Below are 18,509 nucleotides of genomic sequence, written 5' to 3'. Positions count from 1 at the left end.
GGAAGCGCCAGAGAGTGGCACAGGGGCTAACACTGTGGAGGCGTTTTCTCCCCAGTAGGGGTAAGGATCTGGTGAGCGCAATATAATTTAATTTCACCAAAGCGCACCGGGGAATTTCTTTGGAAACTTGCACAAGTCACCATTTGGAATAGAAATACTGGTTGTGAACCGTTTTGCATATCACAAAGCATTTGCCAGCATTCTACATTCATAGAAAAAAAGACTGGACGATTTGAATTTCATTTTTATTTTTTATTTTTATTCCTTTTTATTTTGCTTGAATTTTTCACCTGCTAAATTTTAACAAAAAATTATTTGGTTTCTGATGTAACCACTGGGTATAAATGTTGATTAATGTCTTTGTAGCACTAAGAAATTTTCACACACGCTTATATATTATACAACAATATATATAATTTTTTTTGTTTTTTTGTTTTTTTGCACCTCTGGAAGTTATAGCAGCACGAGGCCCCTGCTATTGGGCATGGACACTAAATTTTCATAAACTTTCACAAAAATCTTTTTTGTTAAATGCACAAATAAGCAGTAATTTTATAACACTAATGAGTAAAGAGATTTGTGATTTGATACATATAACAAATTTAAAGGTATAGCGCCAACTCTACCCAATTCTTCTTTTATAAAGACAAGTATCCGCTCTCCCCAAATGAGCGGAAGTTCCACTTTTGGGTAGAACTCCGCTTTGAGTAAATCTGTTGTGAAACAAAGCATCTATGTAAGATCCCTTAGATGGAAACCACCATTTTCTTTCTCCTGCTTACTAGATCTGAGACAGTAATGATGGGTCTACTCAGCTGTACTACAATTAATGTCATTGCCTTGGAGCCAGTATAGGCAACCTGGGAGTCAGAGAATGACCATGTTGTATCTACTATTAACTAACTCAGAAAATCTTCTTTAAATGAGGTGGATAAAAAACTGCTGAATTCGAGGGGGCGTGGTTTGCCTTGAAGAGGAATGGCAGCTTAACTCGCTCTCTCTGTCAGACGGCGGCCTCTTATTAACTATAACGGGAGTTTCTCACCTCGTTTTGCCGTTCTGAGTATGGGGACTGCTTCTCATACTAACTCCGCTTCCCGCTCGAGATCCCCGAGAGGTAACAGGAACCGCACTGCCCAGAACATCCCGGAATCATTCCACTCCCACAGAGCGAATATGGCGGCCGTCACCTCAGCCTCCTCACAGGCCAGAGATGCCATAGTGCTGACGCCAGCTCCCGCTCAAAATACCGACACCTCAGCGGGTCCCCCTCCTTCACAACACCCGACGCTACATGATTTACAAGCTGTGGCATTAGATATAAAGGATACATTCACTTCTGCAATCACGGACCTCCGCCATGAACTGCAGGCTATGGCGGGAAGAGTACAGGAGGTGGAGAGGAAAACAGCATTGCAGCACTCTACACTCAGGAAGATCACCACAGTAGTAGATTCACACACTGCACACCTGAGGGACATACAGAGGCATGTGGAAGACCTCGATAACCGTGGCAGAAGACATAACCTCAGAGTGAGAGGTCTGCCTGAAAGTATTGAAAACTCTCACTTGCTCTCCACGGTCTCCACTTTATTTAATAAACTACTAGACAGATCAGATACTGACATCATTGATATGGATCGTATCCACAGGGCACTCAGACCGCGCGGCAAGGATTCGGATCCCCCTAGGGATATAATTTGCTATATTAATGATTATAAATTGAAAGAAAACATCTTAAAACAGGCTAGAACAAACAGATCGCTGGAATTTGAGGGCAGTAAGATCACCATTTATCAGGATCTATCGGCCATAACTCTGCGACAAAGAAAGGACTTGCGCCCTCTGCTGGAAGTTCTTCAAGCAAAGAATATTCCGTATCGATGGAAATTTCCATTTGCTTTATCTGCAACATACCGCGGCCGTACAATGGTGCTTCGGTTCCCGGAAGAATTCGAATCTTTTTGCCGAGTTCTTGACATTCCTTTTACAGAGGTTCCGAACTGGTATGCCGAATTCCACACTCCTAACACGACTTCCAAGACACAGAACGAAGACTACATGGACACCCAGGCCTCACATTTCAGAAGACGCCGCTCTCCCTCCATCACCAGAATGGACCCAAATACTGCTTCGCATCCACATCAATACAGCCCTACCTCTGCTCCACAACCCAGAAGAGCACGTAGAGATCGTTAAACACCTTTTTTTTTCTTAGTCTCTACAATATACATGGCTTTGCGGGAAAAGAAGTAGCAAAAAAACAAAAAACAAAAAGAAACAAATTTTTTTTTCCCACACTGCTTTTTCTCGTTAAGATCCTATGATGATACATGCAATGCTTTACGCGTGTACCTACTACTATATATTATTCTCCACTAGGCGATAGAACTGCCAGTATGTTACCTCACATAGAAATACCCTCTCGGGGCCGTGGCGCTTCCATTGAGGATACGGTACACATGCACTTCAGCCGAGACGTATATTACAATGGAAACAATATGTGCTTTTATACGGCTCATCCACCCTAGATATTACTCTATTCGTCACCTTCAGTTTTGCTTCCCATTGCAGTGGCACATTAACAGTTATTCAACATCCGAGACTGAGCTTCGATGTTCGGTCACGTGCCAACAGAAGTCATGCTATCCCCTCTACTAGGCATGCCTCTGATATTTTATGAAAAATGATTTCCAGACATCCATACATTCATATTTTCTCCTTTGTTCGAATGGCAAGAGGATGGTAAAGTGGAGGTATTTGTCTCCTTGCTGAAACTATAGGGAGTATAGTTAAGAATATGTTCTATAAATTGAATTGATATTAGCACACTCTCTTGCCATAAATTACCTCTGGCAGTCGAACACAATTACAGGAATGACGTATGACTTCAATGGAATCCCTATGGTCTCTCCAATTCCACACACTGGAGGATCCCTTTTGAACTGAATTTATACAGTTGAAACTTTACTTTCATATTCTACAGTCTTCTTTAGTTACGCCTAATGTACCAATGTATTTGTGATTAATAAGAAGTCTTATCAGCTTTCTTGATCCATGACTAGATCTTTCCCTTCCTCCCAACCATCCCCTGCCTTCCCCCCCTCTCCTCTCCCTCCTCTCCTCAATCCCTCATTTTCCCCCATCACCCCTCTCCCAACCTCTCCCCCCTCATCCTCCCTACCCCTCTCCTTCCTACCCTCTTTCCATTCCCTCTTTCTATCCCTTCCCCTCTTCTCCTCCCCCTTCCACATCTTCTCTCCCCCCCACACACCTCCCCCTCTCCACATTCCCCCTCCCCTCTCCCCCCCATACCCTCTTTCCCCACACCCTCCCCCCCATTTCCCTCCCTACCCTTTCCACCCCCCACCCTTTCCCCTTTCCTTTTTTTTTTGTTTCTTTAATATACACTATTACCCGTATATATTTAACCTTATATTGTGAGGAGACAGAGTTTGTCTGTTATAGTTTCTGCTGTTTACGGTTAAAAAGTTGCTGATGGATCTGGTACACAGTTCCATGACATATGGTTATACCTCAACAGTTCTTTTAGATTTGTTTAATGGTTTTACTAGGAATTGTTAAATTTCATTGTTAGCAATTTAAGTTACATTACCTCCATAGCGGTTTACATATGCTCCTCTATTGATGGTTTACTAGTCGATAGATCGAGCTTCAGATATGTACTATCATTCACTTATAATACTTACAGAATAAATATTATATCTATCACAAATCCCTACCTTTAGATCACCAATTCACTCAATACCATATTTTATACTTATCCTGCTATATCTACCCTTCACATATCACTATAATTAGGGGTACACCCCCCTCTGCTCTGCATTCTACATCCTTTCCCGAAAATCATTCATATTTTCTGCCTCTAGGCCCGCAGTCTGATGAATATTCTCGGACAACACTCCTTTTCGACTGAACCACCTCCCACAAAGTGGTACATTATTTTATTACCCCTTCACTCTACGCTTTCATTAGTATTGCCACTGCCTTATACCGGCTCTCTCTTTCCCCACTTTAATAGGTGAGCAGGTTCTCACCTATAGCCGGATATCCTACTGCCCACCCCATAACCCCTATCCATTCCCGATTCTTTTTCCTGATACACCCCCTCCCACACACATACCCAGGAGTTCTATAAGGTCAAATAGTCTGACTATACATCATACGACAATCCTTTACCCAAGCAATCCTACCTCCAGACATCTCTTTATTTTACACCCTTCCATATCCAATTTTCCTATTTTGTTTTATCATTCTTTTGTATAATGTCTCCCAATCCAACAACATCAAATTCAACCCCAATCAAGCTCATCTCCTTAAATGTCAAGGGATTAAATTTGCCTGAAAAAAGATCTCAACTCCTTCTATATATGAAAAGACACCATGCTGATATCATATTCTTGCAAGAAACCCACTTCCGAACAGATTCTATTCCTAAACTACACAACTTAAACTTTCCTACAGTATATCACTCTACTAACACAACGTCAAAAACAAAAGGAGTCTCTATACTCCTGGCGAGACAATCCCCTATTCAAATCACAGACTCTCTCGCAGATGTCCAAGGCAGATTCCTTTTTTTGAAAGGCACATGCCAAAACCGGAAAATTACCCTGGTAAACATCTATGCTCCAAACAGTGGTCAGGTACCCTTCTTTCGAGACATAAAACGTCGTCTGATAGACTTTCAAGAAGGAACATTGATATTGGGTGGTGACTTCAACACCCCACTAAACCCTCTAGTTGACACGTCGAACGGCGCTTCATCCCTACCGTATACAGCCCTTAAAGCAATCAAATCTGAACTACAGTCACTTTTACTCCATGACACATGGCGCATACTCTATCCAGACGGAAAAGATTATACTTTTTTCTCACCTCCGCACGCTAAATATTCTAGAATCGATTACTTTTTCTTGTCCCAATCCGCCCTTCCTTATCTTCAATCAGCATCTATAGATCCTATGTATCTCTCTGACCATCACCCAATATCGATGAGCCTAATCTTCCCGGAACTTCACCCCCGATCCCAATCTTGGAAGTTAGATTCTTTTTTACTTACTGATCAAGCCATTGTCTCAGACATTGAAAATGGCATTAAACAATTCTTTGCCGAAAACAACACAAATGATACCTCATCGCAAATTGTATGGGAAGCACATACATGTGTGATTAGGGGCATATTCATTGCCGCCGCCTCTAAAAAACGGAAGCTCAAGGATCAACAACAAGCTGCCCTGATCCAGAAAATTAAAGTGTTAGAGAATCTTCATAAACAATCACTAGCCCTAGATGCCCTACACTCATTAATAACAGCCAGGAAGGACTTGACACAACTTTTAGGCAAACAAATCAAACGTAAGTACATTCTAAAACAAAAATCCTTTTACGAATTCGGAAACAAAGCCAGCAAACTTTTAGCTAGAGCCCTACAATCTCAAAGAGCCAACAATACAATACATGCCATCTCAACTTCTCAGGGTCATGAAGTCCACTCCACTCCTGACATAACTCAACAATTCCTTACATATTATTCGAAATTATATAACCTGAATTCCCTGGATAATCCCCCGAAATCTAATCAACGAACATCCCTAATTAAAACATTTTTGACACAATACAGTCCTACTCCCATTTCAGACACCCTTGCGGAAGACCTCAACAAACCCATAAATATGGAAGAAGCGGAATTGGCTCTAAACATGTTGAAATCTGGTAAAAGCCCAGGACCAGATGGTCTGTCTGTTGGTTATTATAAATCATTCCAAAAACTGCTGCTACCTATCTTCACAACCACATTTGATGAATATGCCACATCTATATTACCCCCAAGAGATTTATTGATGGCACACGTTACGGTCATCCCCAAACCTGGCAAAGATCCCTTATTGGTGCCTAATTACAGACCGATATCCCTACTAAATGTAGACCTTAAATGGTATGCAAAAATCCTGGCAAACAGATTACTTCCCCTAATCCCTGACCTTATTCATCTCGACCAAGTAGGTTTTATTCCGGGCAGAGAGGCAAGGGATAATACCCTTAAAGCCATTAACATCCACCACTGGCTCACCAAATCTAAACAAAAAGGATTCTTTTTGTTGTTGGACGCGGAGAAGGCGTTCGATAGAGTGGCCTGGGATTATATGTCGGAATCCTTGAAAACAATTGGCATCCCAGATCGTATGCTTAATTATATTCTTATGCTATACTCCAATCCCACGGCGAGAATTTGCATTAATGGCCACCTATCGAACGCCTTTCCCATTTCCAATGGCACACGACAGGGCTGCCCCCTCTCCCCGCTTATTTTTGTACTCACCTTGGAACCGCTCCTTCGATGCATCAGAGCAAATCCAGATATCAAAGGCATCGATATACATTCTCGTACCTACAAACTAGCTGCTTTTGCAGATGACGTACTCTTGTTCCTCACAGAGCCACTGACAACTCTACCGAATCTTTTGACAACACTCAATCACTTTAACCAATTATCCCATCTCAAAATTAATCTTACAAAATCCCAGGCACTAAATATCACTTTATCCTCTGAACAATGCTCACAGTGCCAGAACAATTTCCCTTTCAAATGGAACGCTCACACCATCTCATATTTAGGAATCCAACTACCGTCCTCTCTAAAAGACCTTTATGACACAAACTACCTACCTTTACTGCGTATTATTACCAATGACCTTAAAAAATGGTCTGCTGGTATTTTCTCTTGGTTCGGGAGAACGGCTATACTCAAGATGAACATTTTACCAAGGGTTTTAAACCTTTTTCAAACGATCCCTATCAAGCTTCCATCCACGTTTTTCTCAACATATCGAAGAATATGCACCAATTTCATTTGGGGTTCCATACGTCCCAGATTGAACTACCTCAAACTCACTTTTCCCAAGCTAAGTGGAGGACTTGGTCTCCCAGATGTGGAAAAATATCATCAAGCGGCCCATTTAACAAGAATCGTAGATTGGAATCTACATGCCTCCACCAAAGATTGGGTCCAATTGGAAAATTCCTTATCTAAAATTCCAATTGCACAACTACCTTGGATACCGTGCAATCACACTCCAAAATTACACAAAACACACCCCTTGATCCATTCTACGCTTTTTACATTTCGAAAGGCTTGCAAAAAATATAATATCTCATCCATCCCAGGTCCAATGACACCGGTCATACTCAACCCTGCATTTGCTCCGGGAATGCGGGAGCCCTTACTGAAGATTCAGTGGCCTTACAAACAGATCCGGGCCCTTCATTTCTTTAAAAACGACAATCTACTTTCCTATAATGAACTATCGAACCTCATTAGACCAAACACAATTACATGCGAAACGTATCTTCTAATCCAAAATTTCCTTGACTCGCGATCTCCAAACATAGAATGGTCCAGGGCTCTCACCCCATTTGAAGATATTTGCCAAAAATCTGAACCACATAATCACTTAATTTCTTTTACCTATGCGTTATTGTTCCCATCTCAAATGCAATGGAATGATTGGACCTCCATGAAATGGTCCAATGAGTTATCCATTAACTTCACACATAGAGATTGGGAAACAATATACACAATTGTACACAAAGGGTCTCTGAATGTTTACGCACAAGAAAATGCTTATAAACTCATTACCAGATGGTATAGAACCCCTCTCAAACTCCATCATATTTATCCTTCTGTATCCTCACAATGCTGGCGATGTGGAAATGAACACGGCTCATTATTGCACATATGGTGGTCATGCAGCAAGATCCAACCTTTCTGGAAGAAAGTTCAAGCTTTAATACAAACCATCACCACATACAAACTAGATTACACACCAGCACAATTTCTTTTACACTATCCTGCAAAACCAAAACGTACCTACCTGCACTCACTGACTATGCACATGATCATGGCAGCTAACATGTGTATCCCTAGAAAGTGGCGCTTATCTACCCCACCATCAATAAGAGATTGGTTAGAGCGCATCCAAAGAACTGCTGAAATGGAAGAATTGATCCATCAAGCAAGAGACACCCCTTCCAAATTTGTACAAACATGGTCATGCTGGCAACACTTTACCACCACACAAGAATATCACGCTTTGCTTACTGGATGAAGGATATCTACCTCATTATTTAAATGAATTTACCAAGTCATGATTGTGCTTTATACTTATAATTACCCCTTATTATTCTCCTTGAATCCTTTTCGCACCCCTACTAACCTTTTATATATGAATATATAGTCGCATTTCCTTACTTTAGGAAACACCTGTTGTATTATACACTGAGCTCCTTTGGGAGACTCCTACCATATCTACACCTGTCGATATCTGCCAACACTCCTGGATCTTACTCTCCTTCTAAGAAACCTTCTCTCCAACGATACTATCCCTCCCCCTCTCAGATAGACCTTTCAAACTCATTATTTTTTATTTTATTTTTTTCTTTTCCTCCAACATATGATAACTTTGGATCCTTATGATCGGCACATAGTTTTGTTACAGATTCTGGTTATTTTATGTAATTACTTTCCAGTCCTAACTTCATACCTACACACTATTCCTTTGACCAACTTTTCATACACTTTGATCCTATACTATATTATAGTATCCGGTCACAGTGAGTTCCCATTTGGGGTGACTGGATACTGTTTTTTTTTATTGTCTAACATACATGAATTACCCATGGTCACTGAAATAGTTGTAGTATCACCTTCCCCCTCCCACGAGGTTTCACAATAAGCTCTATCATATATATTATATATATATATATATATATATATATATATATATATATATATATATATATATATATATATATATATATATATATATATATATATATATTATTTTTTTCTCTTCTCTTCTCAGTTTATTTTGTTTTGTAACCCTTGATATTGAATGTCGCAGTTTAGCATAACGTTTACTTCAAAGCTAGACCTAATTAGTTTGTTTTACAACTCCGTAGATTGCTGTTTGTAAAGAGCTACGTTTTCCAATCTGCTTTCAATCTTTTGTTAATGTTAATATACTGTTATCAATATTGTATACCTGACAAAATCGAATAAAACGTTATTGAAAAAAAAAAAAAACTGCTGAATTCACAAACCAGGTTTGGTACTGAGCAAAGCTTTGGTATTTTCAGGCCAATTTGTTTTGCTATTACTAAGTTCCCTAAATTATAAAATTGTATCCACTACTATAGTATATTTATATATGTGTGCACACTGCCAATGAAAAACACCTATCTGTGCTGCCACTTAATATTCAATAAACATGCAAATGAAGAGAAACAAATGTCAATGTAAAAAAGAGAGAGAGAGAGACAAATAATTATTAGCGCATTAAATTAATCTATAAAACTCTAAATATTAACATTGTGAAATGATCAACATAAAACACCCATACATAATGAAAAGTGTCCATATGGCATATGCAAAAAATATATATATGCTCCATCATATGCAAATCAATAGGGTAATAACGTCCAACTTAAAGTGATGAAAAATAGGGATACAAAATCTCGCTGATCCACCAAAATCCTTCACCAAATTGATGTGTGCCAATTCCACTCCCTTAAGAATAAAGCTCAACAGATTCTGTTGCCATTTACTCTAATGTCTGGCAAATATTGCATTATTAGATGGTATTGAAGAGCCGATTTTACCCGCCAATCTCCTTCCAGAATAATAAAGACACTATCATAAAAGATTCAAAATTGCCTTGCTAAAATTCCAAACATGCCAGGTGACTCAGTGTTGCGATCTTCTCATAGCTTCCTTTGTACACACGGAGTCACCATCTCAGTGGCCCCTGTAACAAAGTCCGAAGCGACGAAATGCGTCGGGATGTGGCTACATGGCAATGCTGAGATGGTGACTCCATGTATACGAAGAAAGCTATGAGGAGATTGTAACACTGAGTCACCTGGCATGTTTGAAATTTTAACAAGGCCATTATAGTAGTATAGTATGTTAGCAACATCCACTACAAAACAAAAGCTATAGGTAAGAGCAACTTCAGAATTCTGAAGGTGAAGACACTTTTTAACAAATCAAAGTAAAAATAAAAGAATGAAAAGAGAATTGTTTGTTCCACATTGTCTCTTTATTATAATTATTATTATTAATAATAATCAAAACACCATTGGTATAGGCACAAAACAAAAAAATAGAAGATATGTTTTATTACTTTAAGTCAAAGTTCTCTTAATTAACCATGTCTTATAGTCATGCATAGCAAAGCAACCTGACTGGTCAAATGCAAGCAAGCGTGATACATTTTTATTTTTCCTAACTTTGTCTAAGTATCCCTGAACTGCTCAGGCTCACTCCTGCAGGCCATAAATGCCTGCACCTTCTTGTTCTATAGAAAGGCACACATAGCAGAACTTTATGTCAGAGCTCGGTCTTGGAGTGAGGAGTCACTGAACCATACCAGTTTCATGGCCTTTGTGGGCTTTCAAGAGAAGTTTCCTTAATATTTAACATGAATACTCTTAAAAAATTTTAAGTGCATGTATAGCCAAATCTTTTCTATAGCAGGGAAGGGTTCAAACTGCGGTCAGTTTATTTTTGCTGTCTGTGTCTTGAAGAATCAGCAGGATGTGAAAGGAAATCTTTGCAAAGTGGGGAATTTATGGTCTCGACAGTTGTCAGCAGAATGGTGTCCTCAGAAGATTTTGCCTTACTCCTTGTTCTTAAAAAATTTCCCATTTGCACTATTTTCAGTCTTACTGATAGCAGTCATGAAGACAAATACACAGCAAGGACACAGAATGTAATACAAATCTGGCTTCTAACACTTCCCCAATCTATAGAACATGTAAAAAAAAAAGCTATACATAAACTTGTGTTTTAAGAAGGACAAAACTATGCTCTCCAATTAGCAACACTCGAACTTACAGCTAAATGAAGAGTAGTAGTTGTGCAAGGGGCTTGTTGGACTATTAGAGATGGACAGCCATTCTCGCAAACTGGGAAGTGGGGAGAAGAGGTCTGGGATGGCATTGGAGCACAATTAAAGGCTGCGTTTTGCAGAATTTTTTTTATTAAAATTGTATTAATTTATATTATTTTTTTCTTGCAGGAGCCTGGAAAGCATTTCACCCACAATCAGTAGATCATGGGTGCAATGAGGGTTCCTGCAGACATGTCCTCTGACTTTCAGCCTGTACTGCTACAAGGGCTGTGTACGTTTACTATGAGATCACTCATCAGTGCCAATGCAACCCATTAAAACTACAAAAAAAGTCCATTTGCCCTGGTAGCTTATTCATTTACAGGAATCTGCGAATGAATGAGGTGGCTGTGTGGGCAGAGCCTTAGGCAGCTGTGGGGGAGAGTCCTGCCCACTGTCACAGGGAGGGGGGATTGAGGGTGGGGAGGGGACAGGAGTTGGAACATGTTACTCCACCCTAAATACAGGTGGAACATGTAACATTTTCCAAAGGTCAAACCACTTGGCGACCAAGCATAGTACATATACTGTGGCAGGGTGGCACGTATTGGCACATGTACGTCATGTGCCTGCTCTGGGTTTAGGAGTGCACTGTGCCCCCCCCCCCTTCCCATGACCATTGTATCCAGTATTCCTGTACTTCTGGTGATCATTTGATTGCTATGCGGTCACAAAATCACAATTCCAACAAAGCTGTTATGAATGAATTCATTTAAAACAGCTGTGTTGCCTATGCTGCGATTGGCCCGCAGCTATCAAATTGTACCAGGGCCAATCACAGCACCCCATTGTACCATGTGATTAGCTGTAGCCAATCACAGAACACTAGTGATCACAGCTGTCATGAATGTAAGTCATTCATGACAGTTGAAAACTTTGCTGTTACAATGATCTTTACCGTAACAGAAAACCAAGTGCAAAAGAAAAATCCCTGATCACCTCCAATAGGTAGTACAGTGGTTACTATTAAATTGAATAAAAAAATAATAATTTTTTTTTTTTAACATACTGTCACCAGTTAGTGTTACTGATCACCACCACATAAATCATATGATGACTCTGCATGCGCTGGTGACAGTATGTAAAAAATGCTGAATACGAACTGCATTTTTCAATCGTATGCTGAAGTGGACTATTTAAATCATTGCTACAAACTGCCACTAATTGAGATTATTAAATTGCCAAATAAGAACTCGCTTAATATTTAATATATACCTCATCCTCGTTCCACACCCTCCTTGCTTCATTTAATCTATTGATTAACCGCTTAATGATTGATCGGATTATAGAACAATTTGTTCTCCTAATATTTAAATTGTATTTGCGCAATAAAGAATTTCTGGTTTCAATCGATTATAGAAACCTGTGTTGTGTTTTTGTTTTATGTATGTCCTGTGTGTTTAACTTGTCTGTATCAATCTAAGCAAAGTCTGATTATGTGGGTTCTCCTTTTTATGAATTGCACTTTTTGTAAATAATATCAATTTTGAATTTATTAAAAATGATTGGTTAAAATAATCATATTAATCAAATCTGATCAATTAATTGTTGCTAATAGTAACCCCTTAGTGGGCTCGGTTCTCTCACCTTCCCGAGTGGAGAGCTTCTGGCTGTCAGACAGCAGTTCTCCTGCTCTGCTCCTCCACACTCATTGGAATGCTAAGCTGTGGAGGGGCGGGGAGCGGCCATCTCAGTGGCTCGCCAAGAGGCTGAAATGACTATTGCCCCGTACACACGGTCGGACATACCGACGTCCAAATCCGTCAGATTTTTTCTGATGGATTTTGGCCCAAACTTGTCTTGCATACACACGGTCGCACAAAGTTGTCGGAAAATCTGAATGTTCAGAACGAGGTGACGTATATCACGTATGATGCAACTATAAACGGCCAGTAGCCAATAGCTTTCGTCTCGTAATTTATTCTGAGCATGTGTGTGCGTCGGATTTCTCTACACACTATCGGAATTTAAACAAACGGATTTTGTTGTTCCAGCTCTCTTTGTGTTTCGGAAATTCCAACGGAAAAAGTCCAATGGAGCCCACACATGATCAGAATTTCCGACAACACAATACGATCGTACATTTTCCATCGGAAAGTCCAACCGTGTGTACGTGGCATTTCAGTCCAGGCACCTGGCGGATCCAGACTTCCGAAGGACTGATCTTGGTGATGTCAGCAGAGAGTGAACTTCAGACCGCTCTCTGCTGAAAACAGGTCACAGGAGTGGAAAATGAGTTGTACTCCTGTGACCTATAGGAGAAGCCCAACCAAATGAGCCCAGGCTGGACTTCTCCTTTAATCACTACTGGGTTTTTATTTTTTGATAAAAAAAAAAACTCCAAAAAACCCCTAATTTTTCTTAGTTTATTTCCAAAATGTTAAAAACAGAAACATGAATTTGTTTCAAACTGTATTCTGCTACATTTCTTTAGTTGAAATAACCCAAATCAGTGTTATTTTTTTAGTTTGTAGGAAATGTATAGAGTCCACAAACTATTTATATTTCTGGTGCTGAAATAATCAAAATGTACTGTGTTTCCCCAAAAATAAGACCTACCCCGAAAATAAGTCTCCGAAAATAAGATCATTATTTTCCTGGAGGTCTGCAATACAAGCCCTACCCCAAAAATAAGCCCTAGTTTCAAATGCTTGTAAAATTCTATAATCCTCTCTATTAGCCCTTGTACACACAGTCGGACATTCTGACAACCAAATCCGTCAGATTTTGTCCGACGGATTTTGCCCGAAACTGTTGTATACACACAGTCGGACGAAGTTGTCGGAAAATCCGATCGTTCAGAACGTGATGACGTTATTTCGTTACGACGGGACTACGTTCAGGCTAGTAGCCAATAGCTTTGATGTAGGAATTTGACCTGAGCATGCATGGCACTTTGTCTGATCGGAATTCTCTACACATGATCGGAGTATGTCCGATCTGAGCATTTTGGCGGAAAATTTTACCAACAAGTTCGAAAACTTGGTTCGTCGGATACTCCGACGGAAACAGTCCGATGGAGACCACACACAGTCGGAATATCCGACAAAACGGTCCTATTGGACACACCGTGTGTACAAGGGCTTACAGTAGTATACTGTATAATGTACAATGTGTGCATTTCTGTAATATAATTGTGCCAAATACCTTCGGTACAGTGCCACTCGGTAGAACACTTTCAACACTTACATCAAAATTATGTTCTTGGATGAAACGCATTTGATTTTTTGAGTGAGCCCCATGTTACTGCACTTTTTTGGATTTCCAATGTGATTACATCTCTCTGTGCCTGTTTACGTCAGCTTTGATGTAAGTGTTCTATTTTTTATAAACAAATCCATGGATTACAGTTTTACACTATGTGGAGGCCTTTTTCTTTTATGACCGGTGGAGCTTATGGCTCAACTTTGTGATGAGATGCTGTGGTACACTGTGTTAACTGGCGGCACAGTGGTGTAGTGGTTAGCACTCTCACCTAGCAGTAAGAAGGGTCGCTGGTTCAAATCCCAACCACGACACTACCTACCTGGAGTTTGCATGTTCTCCCTGTGCCTGCGTGGGTTTCCTCCAGGTACTCCAGTTTCCTCCCACAATCCAAAGATATGCAGGTAGGTAAATTGGCTTCTGTTCAAAATTGGCCCTAGTATATGAATGGGACCTTGGATTGTGGGCTCCTTGAGGGTAGGGACCAATGTTAGTGTGCAATGTACAGGGATGGGGACAATTGTAGACACTCCCTCAGGTTGAACTGGATGGACTGGTATCTTTATTCAACCTAACAAACTATGAATTGATTTCCAGTGACGGTCCCTCAGAACATCTACCTACAGTTCCATCCACATGTCTGTTTGACTCTTTGCCCATGGCAATACGGTCCACACATTCAGGTAAGAGTATTTAGTCTCCCCTCTGGGTGGCGGATTCACAACCTTGGGTGACTCCTTTAGAGGATGAAGGTCAATCTTCATCCACACGGAATAGATTTTCCATCTTCAGTTTTCCTCATTTTGAACTGTTTGTAGGTTGACAATGGGTTAACCTTTACTCACATCCTATGAATTTGACACTTTCAGTCTTTGTTACCTTGAACTATTTATAATATAGCGGCTGCTTGCATTTTCAGTTTTTTTTCACAGGTGGACTGTTTAACCATGTAATTTGGTTATTTAGAACTTTATACTGTATATGTCATTATTACCTGATCTAAAGTTTACACTATTTATAGTATGCACATAGATGTCTGGTTTGCACATGTATATTTTTATGATCACTATTACACATTTGCACACATTATTGTTTTATTTAGAATTTTGTTTAGCGCTGCACTTTTTTAAATTCCATTTTCACATAATTTGTCAGATTGCAGTGTCAGCAGCTAATTCATAAGTTGTTTGTGGCGCAGTAATTCTTCAATATATTCACAAACAATTATATTACAGAAACACACATTGTACATTATATACTACTGTAATAGAGTGGATTATAGGATTTTACAAGCATTTTATCTCAGTTGACATTGGGGATTCCTGACAGGCAGGGATGGAGAGGGGGAGAGAAGACAGCACATTACATGGTAAGACCTACTCCAAAAATAAGTCCTACTGTGTCTTTTGTTACCAAAATTATTATAAGACCCGGGCTTATTTTTGGGGAAACACCGTAGTGTGCAGGGTTTTTTTTTTCTTTTTTTTAAGGTGAAGTGAATCTGCCAAAGAACAAGATGCTGCAGCTCTGTTTGTGTACGATGAAGAAGAGGAATGGATGATCACAAACAAATCTTGGTACACTACAATTGACAGCAACAGCAACACCGGTGGCTGCTGCCGCTTCAGTACCTTCCTCATTCACCTCTACAAATGATTTGTGTACAACTTTGGATAAAAATAGCTCACGATCTTCAGACATGCCAGAGAGATCACATCTTTTGAAATCAAAGGCATCGGTCATCCCAAGACTGCCCAGTACAGGCTTTAGGTCAAAGAAGTTTTCTAGCTTGAATTTTGGCAAGAAGAGCTCCACTTTAGTGCTTTTCAAATTAGATGGCTTTATCATGTCAGCAAACTTCTCATAGGTTAGTTCCTGTTCAAGCTGGAAGCAAACAGATTGATGGCATCAGAAGCTGATCAGGGGAAGAATATACATTTCAACAGATCAAGCACAAGTGAGAATTGTTCCTCATTGGTATGCAGATAAAATTCAATTGTTAGCATATCTAAAAACCAGCTGTATGGACCTAATCTGATAATATAGTACATTTTCCTATGCCATGTGAGATCAACTTGGTTGATGTGAACAAACAGGTTTAAAAAGATATAAATTTTTATGAATTAAGAACAACATTGCATCTAAACTGATTCCATTAGCATAACTCCAATAGACTAACACAACAAGCTTTACTGTACTTTAAAAAATACTTCCCATTTAAAGTGTAGGTAAACCCTAACTAACTGATTTGTTCCCCTTTCATCTGCTAACTATACAATTGAAAGAGATTGGTTGTAGCTGTTCAATAAGTGCAAAAAATACTTGTTGATGCTGTTAAAAATTCAGAGCTGTCCTGTGTCATCTCAAGGAGTCCCCTTAGTTTTTAACTCTGGACTACATAACAATTAGTCTTTATGTTGTAAAGCAGTAGTCATCGACCCTGTCCTCATGGCCCACTAACAGGCCAGGTTTGCAAGATATCTGAAATACATCACAGGTGATATAATTTGCTGCTCAGTGATTGCAGTATTCTAGTCTGCATCTCCCCAAGGTAATGCATAAAATCTGCCCAGTTAGCGGGCCCCTAGGACAGGGTTGATAACCACTGTTACGTAAAGAATAAGATAGGGGCAACATTTGAGTAGTTTAGTAAAAGATAAACACTTAAAGGGGTTGTAAAGGTAATTTTTTTATTTTCTACATAGGTTCCTTTAAGCTAGTGCATTGTTGGTTCACTTATCTTTTCCTTCGATTTCCCTTCTAAATGTTTTTTTTCTTTGTTTTCTTTGTCTAAATTTCTCACTTCCTGTTTCACCCCAGTAAGCTGTTCAGTAAGCTGTTCTGGCTGACTAACCACCAGCTCGGATGATGGTGAGAAGTTTACTGAGGAGAAACAGGAAGTGAGATATTCAGACAAAGAAAAAAAACATTTAGAAGGGAAATCAAAGGAAAAGGTAAGTGAACCAACAATGCACTAGCTTAAAGGAACCTATGTAGAAAATAAAAAATTTACCTTTACAACCCCTTTAATTCACAAAAATTTTATGTTTTGTCAGCATACAACAACAAATTAGGAACTGAATGCATGTATTGCAGAGATGTAGTGTGTATGTTTTTTTTTTGCCCTTTGGGATTCATATATGTGTAAAAGAATTTAGGGGCCATTCTTCCTCAACATGCCATAGCAGACAATGATGGGGAAGGTACAAACAATGCATTGCTTCATTTACTCTCAATAAGTTAAATGTCTTTAGAACCAAAACTATTTTTACTTTTTTGGTGTCACAGTTTAAAGTGATATTAAACCCTATTTTTTTTGTGCCTGAGCCTGCCGAAAGGGTGCTCCTGTTGAGGATGGGTGCTGCATCTTGGGTCTGATCCAGAGGGTCGGGTCCCTGGCCTTCTGGCCTAGCTTGGGGTAGCTGTAGCTACGGCTCTGGCCAGTTTTTTGGGAGGAAACACTGTGTCCGAACTGCAAAGCGGGGAGGAACTCTAGTACCTCTGGATGTAATTAGGTAGGAGGGACGGGAGCGGGGATGAGCTTGTTGAGGAGCAGGCTCTCCCCAGGCTTCCTGAACTCCATGCCTGCCTGACCGGAGTGGGGGCTGCTGTGGTCTGGGCTGTGGGTCAGGGTTGGGGTTTGAAATCCTATGGAGTATGTGCCCCTGGAGTGGCAGTCCAGGGGTGCCTAAATATCACTGCGAGTGAGGGCCACTTTGATTTTGGGCACCAAGGACACTACACCATGAAACAACACGCTTTTTTAGCACCAGCCTCTTGCTCCGGGCCTTTTGACTGGGACCAGAGGAATCTTTTATTCCTGGCCAGAGGGCCTGGTCATTGTTTCACACAATGGCCACCTTTTCACTCTCCTCTTCACTATCCCTTCCCCACTTTATTTAATTTGTTTATTTTGTGTGTTGTCACGTCTTTTGTTTATCACTGCACGTGTGATGAGTAGGGTCGCAGGTCCTCGGGCCTGTCCTGAAAGTCTGAGGAGGGGCTGGGCATGGCCTTCTGGCTTAGTTTGCCCCCTCTCTCATGGTTGGGGTCTCCCTTCGGGGGAGCCTCAACTAGTATTTGGGTGGGTCTGTTTCGGCAGACCTTCCAAAGAACGGGGTCCGCCTGGTTTGGGCCAGAAGGGCCAAGTTTTAAGTGTTCTTGTCCCTGTCTGGAGCCTAACGCCCCAGGGGATTCAGGACAAGGCCCTCTGATTTCAGAGGGCTTGTGTATGCGCTGCACTTTTTTGTGCGACTCTTTGTGTGTGTGCACATTTTTTTTGCACCGGGTGAAGTTTTTGAGTATGTTTTGCACGCCAAAGGCTTTCAAAAA

The 18,509-nt window shown here is 40.3% G+C and overlaps 1 protein-coding gene across 2 annotated transcripts in view; it reads right to left on the bottom strand.

Annotated features, from left to right (window-relative positions):
• Positions 1-12,978: 12,978 nt before the first annotated feature.
• The window catches only part of LOC143996812 (leukocyte elastase inhibitor-like), an 84,032-nt gene continuing 78,501 nt past the window's right edge, over positions 12,979-18,509 (bottom strand). For both annotated transcript variants that reach the window (XM_077492090.1, XM_077492089.1), the window contains one exon: positions 12,979-16,061. In XM_077492090.1, coding sequence (XP_077348216.1) covers positions 15,663-16,061 — 399 coding nt within the window. In that variant the 3' untranslated portion in view covers positions 12,979-15,662. The remainder of the gene's footprint in view (positions 16,062-18,509) is intronic.

This window comes from Lithobates pipiens, unplaced genomic scaffold (assembly GCF_037356315.1).
Source record: "Lithobates pipiens isolate NorthernLeopardFrog02 unplaced genomic scaffold, aLitPip1_a1.2 Scaffold_19, whole genome shotgun sequence".
Classification (NCBI taxonomy): Eukaryota; Metazoa; Chordata; class Amphibia; order Anura; family Ranidae; genus Lithobates; species Lithobates pipiens.
The sequence above is the reverse complement of the archived record's forward strand: the minus strand, read 5'-3'. Positions and strand labels throughout refer to the sequence as shown.